At 37.5% G+C, this 22,994-nt stretch overlaps 1 protein-coding gene across 12 annotated transcripts in view; it reads right to left on the bottom strand.

Annotated features, from left to right (window-relative positions):
* cux1a (cut-like homeobox 1a) overlaps positions 1-22,994 on the bottom strand; it is a 123,927-nt gene that overhangs the window by 5,850 nt on the left and 95,083 nt on the right. For 4 of the 12 annotated variants that reach the window (XM_056271560.1, XM_056271554.1, XM_056271555.1 and 1 more), the window contains 10 exons: positions 20,734-20,814; positions 19,484-19,585; positions 18,569-18,655; positions 17,160-17,623; positions 15,319-15,651; positions 14,919-15,078; positions 8,733-9,011; positions 8,186-8,206; positions 5,906-6,094; positions 548-842 (listed from right to left, as the gene is read on the bottom strand). In XM_056271560.1, coding sequence (XP_056127535.1) covers positions 548-842; positions 5,906-6,094; positions 8,186-8,206; positions 8,733-9,011; positions 14,919-15,078; positions 15,319-15,651; positions 17,160-17,623; positions 18,569-18,655; positions 19,484-19,585; positions 20,734-20,814 — 2,011 coding nt within the window. The remainder of the gene's footprint in view (positions 1-547; positions 843-5,905; positions 6,095-8,185; positions 8,207-8,732; positions 9,012-14,918; positions 15,079-15,318; positions 15,652-17,159; positions 17,624-18,568; positions 18,656-19,483; positions 19,586-20,733; positions 20,815-22,994) is intronic. The other 8 variants (XM_056271557.1, XM_056271563.1, XM_056271558.1 and 5 more) reach the window with 7 other exon arrangements.

The raw sequence follows: 22,994 nt of genomic DNA, 5'->3' as shown, positions 1-22,994 counted from the left end.
AAGACAAAGACAAAATCACTCACTGCTCTTGAATGAATAAACTGTAGTTTTAATAAGGATTAGTCTATATTTAATATATACAGCAGTGTTATTTCTGTTATTTCAATTTCTGTTGTAGGCTAAAACTTATCTGAATACCACTGTAAGTACATCTTCCTGAAAAACCCAAAATACTGTTTATTTAATTTGTATTTTTGTTCTGTTGTATTTTTTTGTCGGTTATTTTTTAACTTAGTTTCTTTGTTCTTATTGTATTGCTGACTGTTTACTTCTCTTCTGTAACTGTTTTGAGGACTTTTACTTACATTAATTAACCAAGTATAAGTTTTTCCTGAAGTATTGATAATTGTGAAATTTCACTAACATTTAAAATGACTCATATCATGAAATAAGACTTTGATCATATCACCCAGCTATAATCGTTTTAAATAATCGTGATTTCAATATTGAGCAAAATAATCGTGATTATGATTTTTGCCATAATCGACCAGCCCTAGTTATTTCAGTAATCATTTTTGGTGTGAACCGGCCTTAAGTGCCACCATACCTGTAGTTGTGGAACCAGTTGATGACTGTGCTGGTTTTGAGGTTGAGCTGGCTCGCTAACTCCTCGATGGTTTTAGGGGAGGGGTAAGGCTTCTGCTGGTAGGCTCTCTTCAGAGCTTCCTTCTCTTCTGGAGCCAGAACCACACGGGGTTTCTTCAGATGGGGCTGCTGGGGCTGCTGCTGCTGCTGCTGGGAGAGGTGTTGGGGGCTGGCGCACTGAATGAGGTCACTTCCTGACAGACCACTGTCCAGCGAATGACTCTCACCAATGGAGCTGTGGCGCCTCTTCATGTAGGCTGGAAAACACATGTGGAAAACAGCTGTAAATTTAATCAGAGAAAATACACATAAACAAATGCATATCACATGATTTCCTTGAACAGGAAATATTCAAGATTGCCTAATATCGATCTGTCTATACTTTTAAAACTGGGGGGGCAATGTGTCCCCCTCAGTGTTTATGGTGGTTATGGTGTGTTAGATGCTGTAGATTAAATTATAGGTTATACAATGCTTGAAGGCTGTATTTCTCTCTAGTCAGTAGGGGGCAGTCTCTGATTACAAATATTATTATTGCATCAAGGTCTTTATGAATTTGGCTCAGACATTTGATTCCACCATTATCCCACCAGCATTGTAAAAATAACTATAAATAAATACATAAAAACTTTCCCCAACAAAAAGTAGATTCATCGGGGCTTAACGATAAAGAGAACCTGATAATTTGAGTTGAACTATGCTTTCATAAAGTTTTGCATTTGTTGTACATGCATTTTTATTTGTTTAACACATTGTTTTTTTTAAAAACGTTTTATGCTTTTTAGCAAATTATGTTAATTTAAATAAAGTAATGCGGTCTAAATGCCCAACTTAGATTAGATTTGTGAGAGTCATTTAAAGTAGGTTGAAAATGATAAATCAGTAATGTTTTGCATCATGTCTATTCAACGTAATTGTTTATAGATGTCGCAAAGTTAAATTGTAAGTGTAAAATCTCCAGCTACTGTATTTTCTATATAAAAAAAAGTTTTTATACGTTATATTAATTTGATCAAAAGTGACAGTAAAGACATTTATAATGACACATTTCCTTTCCTATTTCAAATAAATGCTGTTGTTTTGAACTATCTATTCATAAAAGAATCTTGAAAAATGTATCACGATTTCCACAAAATATTAAGCAGCACAACTGTTTTCAACATTGATAATAATAAGAAATATTTCTTGAGCACCAAATTAGCATATTAAAATAATTTCTAAAGTATAATGTGACACTAAAGACCAGAGTCATGATGCCAACCAAGTATTTGAAGGTTGAGCAGCGAGCTCATTGGCTACTGATAGAGCAGGAACCAATCAGCTGTGCCCTATAGATAATGATGTGATTGCAAGCAGGTTGAATTAAGGACCTATCAGCCTGCGCCATCTAGAGTTTCATGACAGAACTTTGTATATATTTTAAATTGTAATAGTATTTCACAATATTACAGATTAAAAGTGTTATTGCCAGTAAAAATGTTGGCCGAGCAAGTACAAATCTGAAATACTGGCCCAACTAGGCCAGGAGAAAGCTGTTCATGATAGGCTAAGCAAATGTTCTCAAAACACCAATCACTCCTTCTCCTTCAAACAATTTACAGCTTAATAAGAACAATTTACAGTAACAATAACACTGTTTAACCAGTATGTCTTTCAATTTTTTTAAATGAACAGACATCAAGCACATCAACATCCCTGTTCTGATTAAAAAAGCACAGTACAGCTAACTACACAGCTGTGTGTGAAATTTGTAATTTCCACTGCGTTTCAGTGTCTGTTGAAAAGGAGCCTTTGGCAACAGCAATGGTAAAAGATTCCGCTGGTAGCTAAAACTCTCAGAACAAGGGCCAAGCAAGGCTAATTTGCTTTGTGCCTCTAGCCAGCGTCGAGGTCAAACTCATACTCTTTTCTGTAAAGCTAGAGCAAAAGACAGCGAGGTGGAGAGAGAGAGACAAAAACAGATAGAAAGAACATGACAGCAAAGCTGTTGCTTTCTGTCCCTGGCAAGCACACAGTGGGCTTTAGGGGTAAATGGTGGAGCCAGTTTCACTCTAATGAGGAGGTCCCCCCGAGTTTCGCCCGCTCCACGCACACAAACCGCAAAGCCTGACTCATAACAAAACCATCATCGTCATCGTCACCCAGGGAGCACCAGTAATGTCACTTTTAGCCCGAGAGGAGTGTTAAACAGGCCTAATGACTCCAGGAATGTTCACTTGGCCTGCTGCAAGCTCGCAGGCGTGCGGGCCCGGCGCTGGGTGCAGTGGACTTTAAGTAAGCCAGCCCCACAGAGCCGTCAGCCTGTCACAGCCGATCATGGAACTGACATCTCCCACCCTCATCAATCCAGACAGCGGAGCGACGAGCGGCCTTACAGAGCATGTGCGGCCTATTCGGCAGCCAGAGGACACATCTGGGCTATTAAAGAGGGAAAAAAAGAGCAATCAAACAGCCCATCAGGCCTCCCTCTGCCTGACCGGCTCATCTCCGGCATCTCGCGCATCTCTTCACATTAAAGTGAGGCGCGCTGACGAGAGGCAGCTTAAAGATTGTTTTCTGCAACTCCTGCGCCTGCCGGAATCAATACTGGATAAACACAAGCGCACGCTTGCCGATAATTAGCAGGTGCTGAATGTAAATATGGACACATGACCAAGGGGGCTGGCGTTCTGCAGAAAAATACACAGATGCTGGGCTTTTTTTTCTGTAATTGTAAAGATGTAAGAACAAGTCTTCATTTATTAGTATTACTTGTAGCTTCGAACATGTAACATTTGTTATATTGTTACAAATGTAACAAACTCATTTACACTAACATTCAAATCAAAAGCAAGAATTCATTAAATCAATCAAAAGTGACAAAAAAACATGTATAGTGTTACAAAATGTAGAATAAATGCTGTTCAACTTTCTATTCATTAAAGAATACTATTCATGTGACACTGAAGACTGGAGTAATGATGCTGAAAATTCAGCGTTGCCATCACAGGAATAAATAATTTTCTTTAATATTTAAAAAGTTATTTAAGATTGTAGTAATATTTCATAATATTCCTGTTTTTACTGTATTTTTGATCAAGTAAATGCAGCCTTGATGAGCATAAGAGACTTATTTAAAAATAACAAATAAAAAAATACGTACTTTTTGAACGGTAGCGTAATTCTGCGTCTTTAATCTACCATAAGCTGCCGTAACTATGGAGGACCAACTCTACCACATTTAAAAATAAATACAGAAATAAATAAATAAGCATACAATGAATTGCCCCAAAAAATACAATAAACAAATAAATGTAGGTAGAAATTAAATTATACAGTGAGACATAAATGTATATATCTCTTTAATTAGCTTCTTTATTTATTCACCTTTGTAATAATTACCTTATTTATTTATTGTCCATTATAATCTTCAACTTTATTTATTAATTACTTATTTTTTTAAGTATTTATTTATGTGCATGTTATAATATTTTTGTCTGTTTTATTCTTCCTTTGTATTTTTTTACCCTATTTATTTCTTCAATGCTATTTATTTCTGCCTGTCGTTTCTACATTTCTGTATGCATTTCTGCCTCATTATGCAAATGAGGAGGGGCTGTGTCTTAAGGGGTCAACTTCTGCCCATAGAGAGCTTAAGCCCCTCCCCTCCGCTTCCGGCTCATGGGACCTTATTTCGGAAAAAATATGTATGGTAGTCAATGGCGAGAGACAACTTATCTTTTTATTCCGTCTGAACTGTGCCCTGAATTACACATATGATGTTTGTCAAATTAAAAGATAATTATGAAAGTCAAGAAAGTCGCAGTTTGTCATAAAACAGAAGAGTGACATTTAGTTTTATGTGAAAATCACTCAATGAACTACATCTCCCGGGAAGCGAAACAACGAGCGAGATCCGCTGCTCGTGTGTGTGCAGTCTGGTACAAAACACTCAGGCATGACGGCGTAACGTTACGATTATAACGTAAGACTATAGAACAAATGACAGATGTTAGCTTCAGTAAAGTTAGCTTCATTCATTGAGAGAAAATGTGCGCCTTTTGGGTTTGTAGTCTTTTTAATTACGTATTTTCACAGTCTTATACCTCAACAGTTTTACATCAAACTGCGACTTTCTTGACTTTAAAATGTATATTTTAAATTGACAATCAGGGATGAGTTCCCTAATGAATATTAATGAGTCTTCCCCTACCACCCTGCAAAAAAAATTAAAAAAATCGCGGCCGGTGGCATGTAGATTCGACCGATGCAGTAAAATGCTAACCAACCAATGGGCAGAAGTTGACCCCTTAAGACACAGCCCCTCCTCATTTGCATAATGAGGCAGAAATGCATACAGAAATGTAAAAACGACAGGCAGAAATAAATGGCATTGAAGAAATAAATAGGGTAAAAAAATACAAAGGAAGAATAAAACAGACAAAAATATTATAACATGCACATAAATAAATACTTAAAAAAAAAAAGTAATTAATAAATAAAGTTGAAGATTATAACGGACAATAAATAAATAAGGTAATTATTACAGAGGTGAATAAATAAAGAAGCTAATTAAAAGAGATATATACATTTATGTCTCACTGTATAATTTAATTTCTACCTACATTTATTTGTTTATTGTATTTTTTGGGGCAATTAAATGTATGCTTATTTATTTATTGAGCATTTATTTATTTCTGTATTTATTTTTAAATATGGTAGAGTTGGTCCTCCATACCGTAACGGCCAGAAGCAACTTGAAAATAATACAATCATTTTACATATCCCATTTTTAATAAAAAAAACAACAACATTATTTGAGATTTTAAAGTGGCTGAAGTAATTTTGCAGAATAACAAAAAGTCAGATTGTTCTGTTAATTATAAGTTTTGTTTTTGCATCAATGTAGCCAGATTGAGCAGTTCTTTTAAAAAATGAAATGTGTTAAGGACATTATCCTGCACCCTTTTTCTGTCCCTGAGCCTCCTTCTCTTCATATGGAACAGGCCCAGATTGGGCACCAGCACTTTGTTAGTGAAAAAAAACGAGCACAAGCCGAACTCAACCCAAGTGAGCACAATGGATCAAGCTATCTGCTGCACCACAGCTCCAACGTCAAGCGATAAAACAAGAAAAGATGAATAAAATCCCACACCAGAGTCAGACAGAAGTCTTTCAAACGTCCTGAAAAGACCTGCCAACTAAACCGACACTGAACAAACTGTGAAGCACTTTAATAAACAGTGAAATAAAAACATTCTGAAACAACACAGACAATTGCAAACAGGTCTTTGCTGGTGTGCGGCCAGATTGCGGCAGATGCCTTTAGAGGAGAGGTTACCTTTCTTTTCCATCCGTTTCATGTCCATGAGTTTCTCCACGTTGCGCGGGTCGCTCAGCCATAGCTGCATGCGTACAAACGGCTCTCGCCCCTTCAGGCTGAGCTTATGCCAGGGCTTGGGCCGGGCCAGCAGATCAGACACAGAGCCCTGCGTCAAACCCAGAATGCTCTCTCCAAACAGACGCTGGCCTGTAAACACAGACAATCGTATCCGTCAAGAAACCTTCATGTCAACATTTTCCACTCATGCTGGACGACCTGAAAGTGTCCAAACAACATTTTACCATTTATTGTTTTATCATTAACAAACCTTTTTTTGTGTAATGTTTTACTTAATGTATTTTGAGCTATTTTTCTCGTGGGGAAAAATGTCACTTGGTTTGACATTTTGTTATATAATGGAAGACATTCATACAGTTTAACTTTCTTAAGTGTCTAAATGTGTTTTGAGGCCACTGTAATATTTATTCTGGGCCAATATTACTATTAAAAAAAAACATAAAATGTATTTAAGAACATGCTTTTATTGTAATATGGCATCAAAGTTTGATCAAACAAACCCTGCTGATTTCGCTTTTAACCTCCACCTTTAAGACAAGGCACTTTCAAACTGTTTTCAAGGTGCTTTCAAACTGTTTTCAACGGGCGCTTAAGCTTTCAACGTTTTTTCTTTTTTTTTTAACCTAAATAAAAGGCACCTGAATCCTCTCAACAATAACTGCGATCCATCTATGTTCAAAAAGGAAATGTTCCCCAGAGTAAAACAAAAGCCTGAGATCCCAGAAGATTACTTCTCTCTCTCTCTCTCCCCGTAGACTCGTATCAACACAGCTGTCTTTACATTTTGCACTTTATACAGGTCAATACCACTACAGAGCACAACAAATCTTTGTTGCTCCCGAGACAAACATCGCGTCGGGAAATGAGAATCTGCGAGATGAAAGAGACTGTCACAGTATCACGCTGAGGTATCGTCTGTGCGATATATCCGTACTTTCCTTTGTTATATTGTGTGTGTGATCACATGACTATAAAAGAAGAAAGTGTAAACACACTAAGTTCACAAAGACAAAGTACTGGTGTTTTTGGTCAATTCTCGTTTGAACATAAGGACAACGGTTGATGCGAGTTAAAACAAACCGTGAAGGAGAAAGTAGCTGTGTCCAGTGTGGCATTCTCGTTCGACCTCTCATTAATTATGGCAGGGACAGTCGGAGTGGACGGCCATTAAGTGCTAAAGCAGGGCCAACCTGTCCTCCACCTGTCCTCTCACGTGGAGAGCCATTATTAAATGTATCGTCTCTCTAGGACAAGAACATGATGTACTGTATCTATTAAATGTATGCTGGATGCTTCTGACAAATCTAAATCATGGACGACAAATAAAAAATACGATTATTGTCGATTTATGTGTGGCAATTTTTCTACCTTATTTGTAAACGAAAACAACCAATTATAGCTTAACTGTACGTTACGATACGTAACATACTATTTATTAGAGTGCGTTGGTTCCGGAAGTATTAGTAAAATAAAAATGTATAAATACATTTTTTAAAAAGTATAATATATTAAATATAAATATAAGTATTATAAATGAAACATAAGCATAATAAATATAAATGCAAGTAGCCTATTATAATAAAATATATGTAAAATATAATAAACTAAATAAAACGTATAAGAAATAAAAATAATCAGTATTCTTGCAAAAATAAGTTGAAATAATGCAAATTAACAACCATTTGAATTTTTTCCATTTGATTTAGTCTAGTTAGTTTTGTTTCAAATACAGTGTGTTTTTTCAGTGATCGATATCTAAAAAACGTCAAACTTTTCAACTTGAACAAGCAATTTACGGACCACTTTCCCTTGCGCATGAAATCTCCCATATTCCAGCAATGAGAACGCGGAACACTGATGATGATGCATAACAACAGAGCATAGGTGCCAAAGCTGTTGTGAAGCCGCCTACCCATAGATGCTCAATTTAGTTTTATAGAGAATACTGACAGCATTCGCAAGAAACCTCAACAAAGGTTGTATTTCATCAGGAGGTTAAATCACTTGAAATGGTCTATGCAAATTTCGTTAAAGTATTTTAACTTTTAACATGACCTCATGGTATGGTAATTTGAGTGTCAAAAACAGGGTCATGCTGTCCAAGATTGTAAATGAAGCCAGTAAGATATTTGGCAAGACACAGAAAAATCTGAATGATCTATACACATAAAATGTAAAATCAAGCAAAAGGCTTTAGTGATAGTAGGGGATGTGTCTCACCCTCTTCATGGTGAGTTTCACCTGTTGCCATCAGGGAGACCACATGCAATGAAGAAAGTTTTTCAGTTACCTTTTGTGTCCAATGCTGTTCAAATTTTAAATGCAATGATTGTTGTTGATTTGTTTTAGTATTGTCTTGTATGTTTTTATGTATACTTGTATATTGTTTGCGATGTTAATTTAATGTTTGTTAATGTTAATTTATATAAACATTTTAAAATAATATTTTCTACATTAAAGTTATTAAAAAGTTCTAGTATATATATATATATTTTTTTTTTATATTTTATAATTTTATAATTTATATATTAAAAAATTACATGATAAAATGTACAAAAAACAGCTGCAAAAATATAGAAAAAAAAAACTAGGAATTACTCTAGAATTCTCAACTAGTCAACCACGAGTCCTATAGAGTAGGATTACTTTTTCAGAACGTAGAATGTCTGTAGTTTAACTAGCTATAAATTATGAGTAGATTAGAGCTAATCCAAATTTTGTTCACTGGGGTACACTGGACACCATTGGGTTTATTGAACACACTCACCAAGGTTGTTATCTGTGAGAACTTCTTTTACTTTCTTAGTGATGGCGTAGGTGTCCAGCTCGGGTGACATTGCCACCATCTCTTGTATGCTAAGACCCCCGTGTCCCGGCAGAGGTAACGGTAGAGGCGTGCCAGGCTGGGACTCGGAAGTTTCACTGGGTTCCTGGATGGACGCTTGGCATATCTGCTCCTCCTGCTGGCTTTTTACCGACTCCTCAGCTGAACTCAGAGGGGATTCTGGGGCAGGACTGCAGCTGGCTGAGGTCTTCGGAGTAATCTCTATGGAAACGAGAGGAACCGAATTAAGACGTTGCGCCAACGCAGCACATGACCTCGTCCGTTGGCTGGGCATTATTTATCGACAGAAGGCCTGAATGAAGATCTGTCTAAATATGGAGTGAGTAGCCAATGAAACCGTAACCCCAACCAAGGTCCTCCTGCTCAGCAACAGGAAGTGATGGACAGTGACAGATGCATCATGTCATGCCAAGTCACAGCTTCTCTTGAAGCATAATGAGACAAATAAATTGAGGAAGGGAGTTAAACGTGTTTGGTGTTCTGAGAATGAATATGTTCATACCGAGTTAGCTCTTCCAACAATGAAACTTTCATGAAACAGAAAAAATATATTTTATTGAAGAATCTCCAAGCTGCAAGGCCGAAAATACACCATAGTTCCAATGCTTGGGATCAGTAAGATTTTTTAAACAAATTAATAATTTATATTTAGCAAGGACATTAAATTGATCAAAAGTGACAGTGTAGTTTCTATTGCAAATAAATGCTCTTCTTTTTTTAAACATTATATTCATCAAATGATTCCACAAAAATATTAAGTAGCACAACTGTTTTGATAATTTATATCAATAAAGATATGTTTCTTGAGCACCAAATCAGCCTAATTTTTGATCAAATAAATGCAGCCTTGGTGAAAATAGAAGTCTTTCAAAAACATAAAAAATCTTACCAACAATTTTTTTCCCTCATTTTTGTACCAAACTTATGCATCTTTATTTTTTTATATGTACATTTTTAAATATATTTTTGAATAAAAAGGGTTACATTTTAAAAACTAATATTAACAACGAATTAGAATGAATAATAATGAATATATTTTATATATAACAAATTGTGTAATCGGACTGATATTTAAAGTACTGTGAACATCTAGAAACATGAGCTTAAATTCTGATTTCATCAACAAACATTCGCTTTCATTTATTTTGTGTTTAACAGAAAATAGAAAGAGATACATGTGTGTAAAACGACATAAGAGCGAGTAAATAATGAGCGCATCTTCATTTTGGGTGAATTGTTCCTTTAATACGTAGACATCAAGCACCTAACACGCTCTCTAATACTCTTCCCTTTCATTTCCCATCTTCCTCTAGCCCTTTCAGCTCGACTCTCTGATTGGTTTGCTGTGGCAGTGCAGTGCAGTGCTGGTGGTGAAGAGAGCATCGGGAGGGAGCGTCAGTTTGGATTAGCTGCCTGCCGAGCTGGGGGACACGGCAAGCAGAGAGCAGGGCGCTCAAGGCAGGGAGCAGGCAGTCATATCAGATCTGCAGCAAGACCACGCACAGCCTGGTGACAGTTTGACTGGCGGCATGGTCTGTGTGTGTGTGTGTGGGAGGGGAACGAGGGAGGTAGGAGGTGTTTTAGGGACACGAGCAGGAATGACAGGATGTTCCTGTGACATGCTGCAAGTAACCAGTGCGTATGCGTGTGATAAAGAGGACGGGAGGGGCGACCGCATCTGGACCAACAGCTGGTTAATGCAGCTACACATGTGGTAGCTGAGCGCACACACACACACGCTGAGCTGGAATAAGCGGCGCAAACGTGAAAGCCTACATCTGTCCGGCCCTAATTTTGATGCATGATGAGATTGAGTCTCATTGGCGCACAACAGGTTTAAACCCGAACGGGCCCGAAAATATCCGATCGACACGCTCTCACCTCAAACTACAGCGCGGTCTAATCTTATATGGGTTCTGATTGGACGATCGCAAGGACGAACTGACATTCAGAGAAGCGGATCTGGAGAGACTGATGAGGGGTCAATGTAGTGCTCTTCAACTCACTCACTCACACACACACACACACACCTATGCATACACATACACACACACCCTGGAGGAGAGCTTGTTTTAGCCTGGTTGAGTGTGTCGTCCTAATGAGGGTCAGTAAGGACAGGCAATATACAGGACACTTGCTAGAGGACAACGGAAAGCGAACAGGAAGAACCGTGCGTGGTGTTGCAACCACATCTACATAGTCTTTTTTTTTAACCTTTAGTGTGTAACTTGCTTTTTTAAATTTTCCCACATGGCTTATCTGAAAAGGATAGTTCAGCCAAAAAATGAAAATGATTATTTCCTCGCCACAGTGTCATTACCAACCTGTATGACTTTCTTTCTTTGGCAAAGTCAGCACAAAACAAAACAAACATTTTTGAAGAACGTAGTGGTTTTCTGTGCAGTTACAAAGGATGAAAGAAAGTCATGCTGGTTTGGAACGACATAAGGGTGAGTAAATTATGACAAAGTTTCATTTCCAGGTGAAGTACTCCTCTATTTTTAAGCAATAACAGACTCATCTCCTTCTATAAACCAGCATATACTGTATCAATCACTTGACCTAAATCAATCTGAGTCATCAAAAACGTCCCATTTTAAATCCACATTCAGGCTCTTTCCTGTGTCCTGCCACCATTTGCAGTTTTTTTTTCTTTTCGCTGAGGTGCATTAGCTCAGTGCTAAGTGCTCCGTGCTGAAAGCTGTGAGGCACAGAACAGGGCAGCTGGAAGAAAGAAACCCATTACAGACCCTCTAAAGCTCGGGCCATTATGGTGCCTGCTGTTCAGATTATCTGGCAAATCGGTCAAGCCTGGCCAGTTCATTTAAACACACTTTTGCCCCAACTATCCACACTGGCACGTCACCGGATGAATGTATGTGTAAACATATATCCTTATGCCAAGGTTACTAGAGTTCTGCTCATAAAAAATAAAAGACAAAATAAAAAGTGAAAAAAAAAAAATGAGTTAAAAAAAAAAAAAAAAAGCTTTTATATTGATGTATTCTTTCACCCTATACGAGAGGAAGGGTGTTTTTGATAAATATAAAACAAGCAATCATGGTTTATTTCCTGTATGTGATGTTTCCAGGCAGGTAAATGTGAAAACCACATCATCACAATAAATAATATTTTTAAAGGGGTTGAAAACTAAAACTATACTGAAACTAAAAACCAAAACAAAGTAATACCAAAACATAAAAGTGTATACAAAATATATAATCAAAAATTTGCCTGAATAAGATTTTTTTTATTTAAGAAATTGATATTTTTATTCAACAAAGCCTTTAAATTGATCAAAAGTGACAGTAAAAGCATTTATAATGTTAATGTTTAATAAATCAGTTAATACATTTAATAAATCAGCTTTTCTATCACAATAATAAATTACATTTTAAAATATATTAAAATAAAAAGTTATTTTAAATTGTAATATTTCATAATATTACTGATTTTACCGTATTTTTGATCAAATAAATGCAGCCTTGGTGAGCATACAAGATTTCTTATATTTCCAATGTAACGTAATGTAATGAAATGTAAAGGCTTAAAGGGATAATCATTTACTCACCCTCAAGTGGTTGCAAACCTGTATGAGTTTCTTTCTTCTGCTGAACACAAAGGAAGATATTTTGAAGAACGATTGGAACCAAACAGTTGTTTGGCACCATTGACTTCCATAGTAGAAAAAAAAAAATACTATGGAAGTCAATGGTGCCAAAGGTCCAATCGTTCTTCAAAATATCTTCCTTTGTGTTCAGCAGAAGAAAGAAACTCATACAGGTTTGCAACCACTTGAGGGTGAGTAAATGATGACAGAGTTTTCATTTTTGGGTGGACTATCCCTTTAAAAAACAAGGGAATATTTCAAAATTACAATAACCTTGTGTTTTTGTCTTCGTGTATGGTTAACAAAGGTCCCTTTAAATTCTTCCCAGGTTGGATTAAACAAGAAGATGGTCTGACATTTACAATTCTGTTTAAGTTAACAGCCTCAGTTCAAAGTTGATAATTTCCTATTCCTTTTTTTCCCCACCTCTTGCTGAACTCATTGCTATAATGTATATATTACTCGGCTTAATTTGTGGTAAAAATGACAGAGAAAAGCTTCTTTAAGTAGGACAGCGAGCAAGTGCTATTCATCATAATCGGCCTCGCACTCACACGCACAGCTTGACTCCAATTTATCATTCCATCGGCTGATTATTTGCATATTAATCAGCCACTGGAGCATGATGGTGCGTTCGGCAGCCAGTCACAGAGGAGGAGAGGCGGGTAATTATCATATATTCCAGCACTGATGGGCTAATTGATTACAACAGCTCAAGGAGGCCCTTGAGAGAGCCCAGGGGGCCTTTTCTGGATGGCCCCTATGAGACAGACCCCCTCCCCATCCACGCTGCAGCGATTTAACCCAACCCCCCAATGCCTTTCCTTGAAATTCAGGTCAATGGAAATATAAAAATTGATGACTGCTAATAAACGGCATGACGGGTTTTAAAAAGGCCTTGAACTGCAAAATAATAACTAGATTTTTACATCCATAAATATGATAGCTTAGGAAAGTCAGTTTCAGTTATCATTCAGGTCTGTAGCACAAACAATGCGGGAAGAATAACGCACCAAAGTGTGATGCTAAGGGTTAGGGATTGAACAAGCCCCTAAACATAAGTGCTAATGATTACGTAGCGCTTTGATAAACATCTGAAATCGATCAACAGAATGCTGTTATCCTAGCATAACGTTTGCACACTAAAAGTGGGTCAACAGTATGATCCTGCATCCATTTAGTCATGAGTTATTTAAATTCTCCCACCGTAGGGCCGAATGAGGTACAGCTGGCTAAACTATTGAAGAAATACACTGAGATTTGGTTTGCCCTCGGTTATTTATTCAAGCCAGGCTAAAACCAGTATTAGTCAAACCATTAAAGCAATGCAGCCATTAGCATTTTCAGGAAATAATGTTTTTCTTCTTCTTTTTTTTTTACTGGTTCTCAGAGTGCCCTGTATTAAACAGAGATATTATAAGCCATCCATTTAAGTCAAAATTAAACTTCTGAAATCAAACAAGATATACATCAAGAAAAAAAAAGGTGTTTTGTAGTGTCAAAAATTGGCAATCTCAACATGAGAGACCAGGCAGCTTGCTTTTCTTCCTGCGATACTTTCGGAGCTAGATACTGTATTTTAGAGTAATCTAATTTTGGCGAGGAGAAGAGGATGTGATAGGCGAAAAAGAGATAGGAGGGAGAGTTTTGCTTTCTCAAACGCCCATGCCAAACGATAAGAAAGCCGAATGAATGGCGGCTTTGATGACTGCTCAGGATGTGAGTAGTGAAACCAAGAAACCAAAGCCACATCAGAACGAGAAGCTCTTTCACATCCGTCTTGAGCCACTATGCATGTTTCTTTGTATAGATGAAACTATACTGAGGTCACACAAGAACTCACACAAGAACTTCCGGGTTCTCTGCCACTACTGATCTGCAGAGCATGAAATAATGCGTGTTAAAGTTATTATCTAAGTGATATCATCACTTCACAAAATGAGGACAAAATCAGTTTAAACTATTTTCAGAATGTGAAATTTCCAGACGTGTAACACATTCTTGCACGTATGCAACACTTGCGATGCAACACTTCTGAAGCATGAGAAATTTGCCACATAAAATAAAATAAGTAAATGCATGAAGGATGCATCAATGTGTAATTTTACTGCTTGACACATTTTACCACAATAAATTATATTTGACATTGATCAGATTTAAAAAAAAATTAATAATAATTAATTAATAGACAAAAATGCAATCAAAAGAATTTTGTTTTATTTGATAATATTTTACTAATTTATTTATTAATTTAATTTAATTTTAATCTATGAACTATCATAAATCAGGATAAAGTTTGACCTGATCCACTCCTCAACTTTTTGGTCATTTTCAGGTAAATTTGAATGAAGCTCCAAATTGAAAACTGCTCTTTTTTGCTTTTCTCAAGAACCGGGAAATTTTGCCACAGAGTGATTGCATTTTCTCCTATGATGCTTTGTAGAAAGAGTTCCTCTGTGCACATGAGTGTGTGATGGTAAACAGTGTCTGGATGTTACCTTGTGTCTGTCCGGGCATTGGCATCAGTGCCTGGCCCAGCTCGCCGTTCAGCCATAACTGCATGCGTATAAACGGCTCTCTTCCTTTCTGCGTGAGCTTGCTCCAGTGCTTCGGCCGAGAGAGCATGTCGCTCACGCTCCCCTGAGAGAGGCCCAGCACCTGCAACCCGCACACAAACACACAGGGGATACGGTACATGAGATTCAGAGAAAAACAGCCCTGAAACTAATATGAAGATATTTTATGATGCAATAAGAAGAAAGATGCAGCTGGTATTACAAAGTGATACATTTGCATGGAGTATAAAAAAGAAACCGACACACAAGCGCTCAAATCATTTCTTAGCAGAACGAAGGATGGGTAATCAATGGAAGCGTATCTGATGTGAAAAGCACTGACCTTCTCGCCAAAGATCCGCTGGCAGATGCCATTCTTGGCTAGTTTGTCTTTGACTTGCTGTGTGAGATCGACAGTGTCCACTTCCTGGTACATGTAGTACTCGTACTGCTCGGGGGTGAGTGGGGGCACCACGGGTTTGGCGACTTTGGGGAGGGACAGTAAAGGCGAGGAGGAAGGCAGTGGGCTGCTCTGAGGGGTCTCGCTGCCGCTGGGCATCTGCAGACTAAGCTCTGAACTTTGTGAGTACGGGGACTCTGAGCTGGGCCAGTCCTTCCAGTAATCCAAGGAGGAAGCAGGAGCCACGGGCGCGGTGCTGCCCAGCCGAGGGAGCTTCTGGTGGGGACAAAGAGTAACAGAGTTGGGGTTAAACATGAGGGAACTGCATAGTGTGCAAGTACGGAATTATTCTGACTGAAGTAAATTCAGAACTTATGGATGAAATAGTATTCCCTGTATGCAATATAGATGCTCAGCATAGATTACACACACAAACAGAATTTAACATTAATATTATTTTTTCAGTTTCTATATTCTGCTCTCTAAAGACTGGTCTGAAATCATGACATTAATCACAATTATTTTATTGTATTGTATTGTACTCTAATGATGCATAGATATATAGTCAACTTATTAACAAAATACAACTAAAACAAGCGATTAAAATTGTTTTTGTTAATTGAAATAAACATAAAATATATATATATATATAAATGATAAAAATGTTGTCCTGGAAAGTAATTAAAAAAGTAGTAAAATAACTAAATCTGAAAAAAAATAAAAATAAATTCAAGCTAAATAAAAATATTGGGGGGAAAAAACAAATAAAAATGACAAAAGCACATAAGATGACTTAAACTAAAATAAAATGAAAACAAAAATATAAGCTTTAAATCATAATACTTCAAAATACCATAATATTATATAACTAATACTAAAATAACACACATAAATATACATATATATTAGAGATGCACCGATTACAATTTTCTAGGCCGATTCCGATTTCTGATTTTCATTGAGTTTGACCTGCCGATGCCGATTTTAGCCGACTCCGATTTTATTTTTTCTAACCACTTTTTTTATTTTCAATAACACAAATATTTATTTTCTATATATTTTTTTTATTTATAAAACACCATATACTTTTACCCAAACTGAATAATAAAAACAAGTTTAAATGGGTAAAATTTCTAATATTTTCTATAAAGAGTCTTCATTTTAATTTCTGACATAGCCTATTCCAGTTCTTGTTAAAACACACTAGACATGCAAATTCTGTGCATTTTGGGCACTTTTTGTGTGAACTCATATTTATTTTGTCCATCAAAAGTGTGCTTTCACTTTAACTGAGCGTGAGCAGCGCAGCGCAGTAAAAATAGACTCGGCGCCGAAACCGCTTCACTGCTGCTCATGCGACGCTCCTGCTCGACGCTCACGCGCTGCTCCTGCTCCCGGTGTGAATGCACTCGTTGATTAACATGCACGCCGAAAAAAGGTTTCCTACATGTGTGTTCCGTGTGCAAGTGTGATGCTGATGTTGCGCGATGTTAATCATGCATGCAATGCGAGTGCATTTTGACCGGCATAAAATCGGCATATGTCAGACTGACCGGCCGGTTGCCGGTCATGGCCGATCACGTGAAAATCGGCCAATTCCGGTCACCAGCCGATCAATCGGTGCATCTCTAATATATATAAATATATATATATAAATATTGATAGATGGATGGATAGACAGACAGACAGACAGATAGATAGATAGATAGATATGTGTGTGTGTGTGTATTTCTATAATATTTGGGGATATGTGGCATAAAAAATTTACTAATAATGCACTATACCTCCTTGCTATCCTCTTGGCTGTGGACATCTTCACTAACGGAGGTCTGCCCGGTTCCGCGGCGCTCAGAAAGACCTGTGCTCCACCAGTGTTCCCTCCAAGAACCCCCACCTACACCTCCTCCACTCTCAGAGAGACGTCCGAGCTTGGGCACCCCGTCCAGCCCCATATCTGACACGGCCACCTCACCCATCTCCTTCTTCACCCCACTGTGGAAGTCCAGGAGAGGAGAGGTGGAGGGCTTTTTCAGAGACTGAGCAATTGGGGTGTAGGGGAGAGTGGAGAGCGGGGAGCCCAGGAGCTTTGAGCCCAGCAGCGAGAGATCTGTCGGGGCCATAGAGCTGGCCTTCAATACGGGCTCCAGAGCCACCTGCTGGGCCTCCATCTCCCTCCGAGCCTGCTCAAGGATGGAGCGAATGTTCTCGTCAGAGTTGCTGGAGGAGGACGGAGGCTGAGAATTCTCAACTGCAGGAACAGAAGACAACATGTAAGTGGTCACAATCTGTTTTACCAAGAAATCACCATATTATTGCTCAAAAAACAGCCTACATAAAAATAACTATTCTGGCATTATGTACTCATCCTCATGTTTTCCAAACCCATATGACTTACTTTCTTCTGTGGAACACAAAAGTAGAAAAATGTAAGATTGTTATATCAGTGAAAGAATATAGTTACCACAAGCTGTCAAGCTTCAAAAAAGACAAAATAGTTTCATAAAATGACAAAATATTGGTCTTTTTGCACAATTTTGCTATATAGACTACTGTTATGATACTCTAATGGTGTTTTTATACTCCTATGTCTCTTATTTTTGGATATCAACAGCCCCTGACCATATACTTCTATAGCATGGAAAAGAGTAGCGTTAACATTCAAAAACATCTTCTTTTGTGTTCCACAGAAGAATGAAAGCTATTCTGGTTTGGAAAGACATGAGGGTGAATAAATGATGACAGAACTCTCATGTTGGATGAACTACTCATAGGGTTGCCAGTAAGAGATTGCTGCCCTATGTTACCCAATAATACTGTAGAATAAATTTGGAGTTTAATGTAAATGTAATATATACTGTATATAATGCTATAATATATATATATATATATATATATATATATATATATATATATATATATATATATATATTATAGCAAAAGGAACTCTCTGTAAAGAGTTTCAAATAATACATTTAAAGACGTCAGTTTTCTGTGAGTTAGATCATAAAAGATTTCTCAACGTGTATATACACTGGGTTTTTCATTGATGTATATATATAAAACATACATCGGTCATAAATCTCCATGACTCAGACTGATTTATGACAGTGAGAAGTTAATTGGAAGCAGTAGCGCTCTTGGCGTGAGGGTAAAATCTGGGGGGGAACTTTCAACAGACAGCACAAAACCTCACCAAGTCTTAGACTGTGTGCATATATTTGGAAATAGCTGCCCGACCCTCTGTGGTAACCTGATCGCCGTTGCCTCTCCCCCACGCCGTCTGTAGTGGCAGGTGGGGAAGAGACAGTTAGTTTAATTCCGTTACACAAGCTTGGACAGGAAAAGGTAAAAGTGGGAATTTTAAACACTCAAAACAGGGAGGATACGACTCAGTATGTTATTGACTCATATAATCATTTGTTTTAGACAGTTCTTGTGCAAAATCTACATTGCAATTACAGTTTTAGCCAACATACATTACTGTTCAAAAGTTTTTTGAAAGGAGTCTCTTAAGCTCACCAAGGCTGCATTTATCAAAAATACAGTAAAAACAGTAATATTGTAATTTAAAATAACCGTTTTCTGTTTTGATATATTTTTAAATGTCATTTACTCTAATGGCAAATCTGAATTTTCAGTGTCACATGATCCTTCAGAAAACATTCTAATATGCTGATTTGGTGCTCAAGAAACATACTGCTCGGGATATGTTTCTGCATCATCAATGTTTCAAAAAAAGTTGCGCTGCTTTATTTTGTTAGAAACCTTAATTTATTTTTAAAACATTCAAAAGAACAGCATTCATTTGAGATAGTCATTTATAATTCTACAAAAGATTTTTTTTCTATCTTATTACTTCTGAACAATTTAATGCATCCTTGCTTAATCAAATTTCTTTAAAAAAAAAAAAATTCCCTTACCTACCCTAACCTTTTGAACAGTAGTGTATTATATTAGTATGACGATGCAACAATCAGTTCTACATCAGAAAACTTACTGGCTCATTTAGAAAAAGTGAATGCAAGAATGATCGTATTCAGGTGACAAAAGTGAGTCCTATCCTGGACTGCCAGGACCCTTGTTTTCCTGATGGCATAAAAAGACTCACCTGCTTTCTGCACTTGTAACTCTCTCTTGGCCTGCTCCAAGATGGACTTGATGGCTTCATCAGAGCCGGTCTCAGGTGTGCGGATCCGCGTGGTGATGTTACCTGTGAAGACACAACAAGGACATGTAGCTGTGCGTGAGACATCATGTGTAACAACATATAGATCTGTTTAGTTCTGAAATGGAGCACAATATATAACCTTTTAGATTGAAAACAGCAAAAAAATATTGCTATGCTCTTAACTATTTCTGCACGGCAAGATTGAACAGGTGCAAACGCAAGCTTACTTTAACAACAATCTATGCGGTATGCTAAAATAAGGCTGGCACTTTTTTATGTTATGGAAATGCAATCCAGCAACCAAACTCAACGGCACAGAACTAAAAAACCATTAGCAATCGTTTGCTTGTCTATAATACTGTGTGTATCAGCACCTGCACTGCCCCTGGCTACAGCAGCACTTCCTGTGTAAGGACTGAAACCTTTTCCTGTCCTCCACAAGTCCACAGAACAAAGAGTCGGTGAGATTTGGACAAAGTCCATGAGAAACAACAGAGCTTGTATGGAAGTATCATCAGACGGGTCGGCGCAATAATAATAAATATGGAGAGAGAGAGAGAGAGGGGGAAAAGGTGGCAGAGGGAACTGCCCAATGAGCAGTGGGCAACAGGGCAAGGTCAGAGTCACTGGTGTGTGATGAGAGCAGCTGGACAAGTGTGTGAGGTGGAAGTAATGCTCTCTCGCCCTTTCTCTCTCACGCACACACACACACACAGAAACACACACAAGGCTAGCCACCCACAGCGCCGCCCTAGGGGAGACTCAACCACCAGTTGTAATGTGGTGGCACTGTGGATCTGCCTGAAGGATTCTGCCACACGCACACATATATAAACACACAAGCTGACCACAAAATAACAGGACATACTTCTCAAGGACCTCCGTGATGGAAAGTTACATTGGTTTAGACTTGATAACATTCACACAAAGTTTTTCCACAGTTTGAAAACTAATCTATGAAGTCAAAGGTGTAGCATTTATTGTAAACAGCTGTCTTCAGACAGACGGAACGAGATTTTTTTTAATTCCAGTCAGACTTCTTCCAGCCCTGTCTGTCTCACTCACTTGTTTTGCAACAGATTCCAGGCCAGAGATTGAGAAGAAACAGACCAGCACAACAAAAACATACAGACAGAGCGGATCTGACACTCCAGAAACTCGTAACACGAGAGGGAAGGCGTGAGACAGACCTGGCCGTGTGGAGCCTTCCGAGCCGGTTCTTCGCTTCGGAACATCCTGAAATACTCTGTTCAGGTTCTGGCCTGGGTTCTCTGTTGGAAAACAAGTGGCGGAAGATAGAAATAAAGTAAGACCAAGCCCTAAACTTCTGCTGTCAGTTGTCCAATCATCTCCAGGGCTCAACAATAAGAATGACCAAAGTATGAGAGATTTTTTTAGACCTGTTGAGAGAAATGTCACCTGTCCTATCAGTCTTGTGTTGCAGCATCACTGCATGACATGCAAATGCGCTGCATTTGGAATTTGAATTCACCTGATTTAGATGTGTCACTATGGTTATTTAGCTAATATTAGCAAAGACAGATTAAGTTTTGTTGTATTTGCAAGAATGACTAGTTTTCATCTCATTGAATCATCATTTGCACCATATGTAATTATTTGCCAACAAAGTGTGTGCATTATATTGTATAGTGTGTGCGAGTTATATTGTAATTTTATAATTTCTAGAACTTACTGCAAATAAAAAACCTAAATTATAATTTTTTTTCTTTGGTGAAGAAAATATATTTTTATTTTTATCGTTTAATATTAAATAAATAGTTTTCAAAAATTCTGCTTTTCAGAAAAATACATTTAATATATTGTTTAATTTAAATAAAAAAAAAAAAATATATAGTAGTAGACAGCTTTATATTTGCCACGATTACAATTAAAACATTTAAAAACACCAATAAAAATAGACATTACAAACACAAATAATAAGAATTAATATAATATTTAGAAGAATTTTTTTTTTTTTTTTTTGAAAACCTGAAGAAAAAAACTTTAATTTTAAATAAACGTCTAATTTCATAAATATAGAAACATTCTTTTGAAAAGCATAAAAAATATTTAAAGTTTTGGGTAATAATAATATATTTCTCTAAAAAATAGGAGGGCAAAAACCTAAATCCTTTTCTGAAGCACTTAAAATGTGTTGCAAAAGAATTCTTATTGTTGAGCTCTGATCTTATATAGATGTCAGAATGTCTTCACAGTCAGTTTTGGAAACACTTAGTAATTCTAATCCAAAGTAATACCTTTACATGAACTGATAAGTGTAAATATCCTTTGAATGGTAGTTTGTTAAGCTTAAACACAAATCGACCTAGTCTGACCTCAAAGAAAGCCACCTGCACCCTGCAGAACTCACTCGAGTGATTATTTCAACGTTAATGTGCTCCTTTAGCCCAGGTCTTTGATGTGAATGAATGGGTTTTAAGGTTTTTACAAAGTTCCTACTCCCATGGGAGACCACAAGCCGACGCTATGGAGGCAGACAGCCAGACCAGACTTCCTTGAAGACGTTCCAAACCGGTGTGCAGACGCACGGGCAGCACAGTCAGCCTTTTTCAGCTCCGGGTCTGTTTCAAAACTACTGCCTCACAGCTAGACTGAACAAACTTAGACTCGGCTCAACACGGCTTCAAGGATTCACAGCCAACTGCCCTCATATGCAAGTACTCTCGCTCACGCTGGGCTCGGCCTTGATTTGTTCGCTCTAGCTGTGAAGCACAGACTTGAGGCAAAACATAACGCTTGCAAACCTCTCTGAACTTCCTCTTCACCCGTAGGCTGAGACCGAAAGGAAAGAAAGGGTAGACTCCTGAAGTTTAGCTCTAATCAACAAGCCGCCTGTGCCAACTGAGTACTAATAGCGTTTCTGTCAGAATCTAGTATCTAGTCTCTATGGGCTTCATGTAGTTATCCGAAGACTCTCAATTTTGAAGGTTATGTGCACCATTCCATTGTGGATGAAAGGGTTAGGGTTAGCCTAAAGCTTATCGAAAGGGAATCATGGAAGCCTGTTTTCACCCAAAGTAAAAATGAATGAATGAATTAAATTGCGACTTCGTACTTCACGATTGTGTCTTTATACATCACACCTTACAAATGTGACTTATTTTTAACCTCACAAATGCAACTTTATACCTCGCATCTTTTTTTACCTCACAAATGAGCTTTTCACAAATTTGACTTTTGACTCAATTGCGACTTTATCCCTCACAAATATGACTTCCTAACTCACAATTGTAAATGTAAGATTTCATAAATTAATTTATACCTCACAAATGAGACTTCATACCTCACAATTGTGACTATAATAGCTCACAAATACGACTTCACACCTCAAAAACATCACAAATATCTTACAAATGCAACTTTGTCTCAATTGCCACTTCATCTCACAAATTTTAGAAATCACAGTCTTAATTTGGTTCATATTTAAAAT

This window comes from Rhinichthys klamathensis, unplaced genomic scaffold (assembly GCF_029890125.1).
Source record: "Rhinichthys klamathensis goyatoka isolate OS25496 unplaced genomic scaffold, OSU_Roscu_1.1 h1tg000321l_1, whole genome shotgun sequence".
Lineage (NCBI taxonomy): Eukaryota > Metazoa > Chordata > Actinopteri > Cypriniformes > Leuciscidae > Rhinichthys > Rhinichthys klamathensis.
Note: the sequence above shows the minus strand (reverse complement) of the source record. Positions and strands in the feature narration are given on the sequence as shown.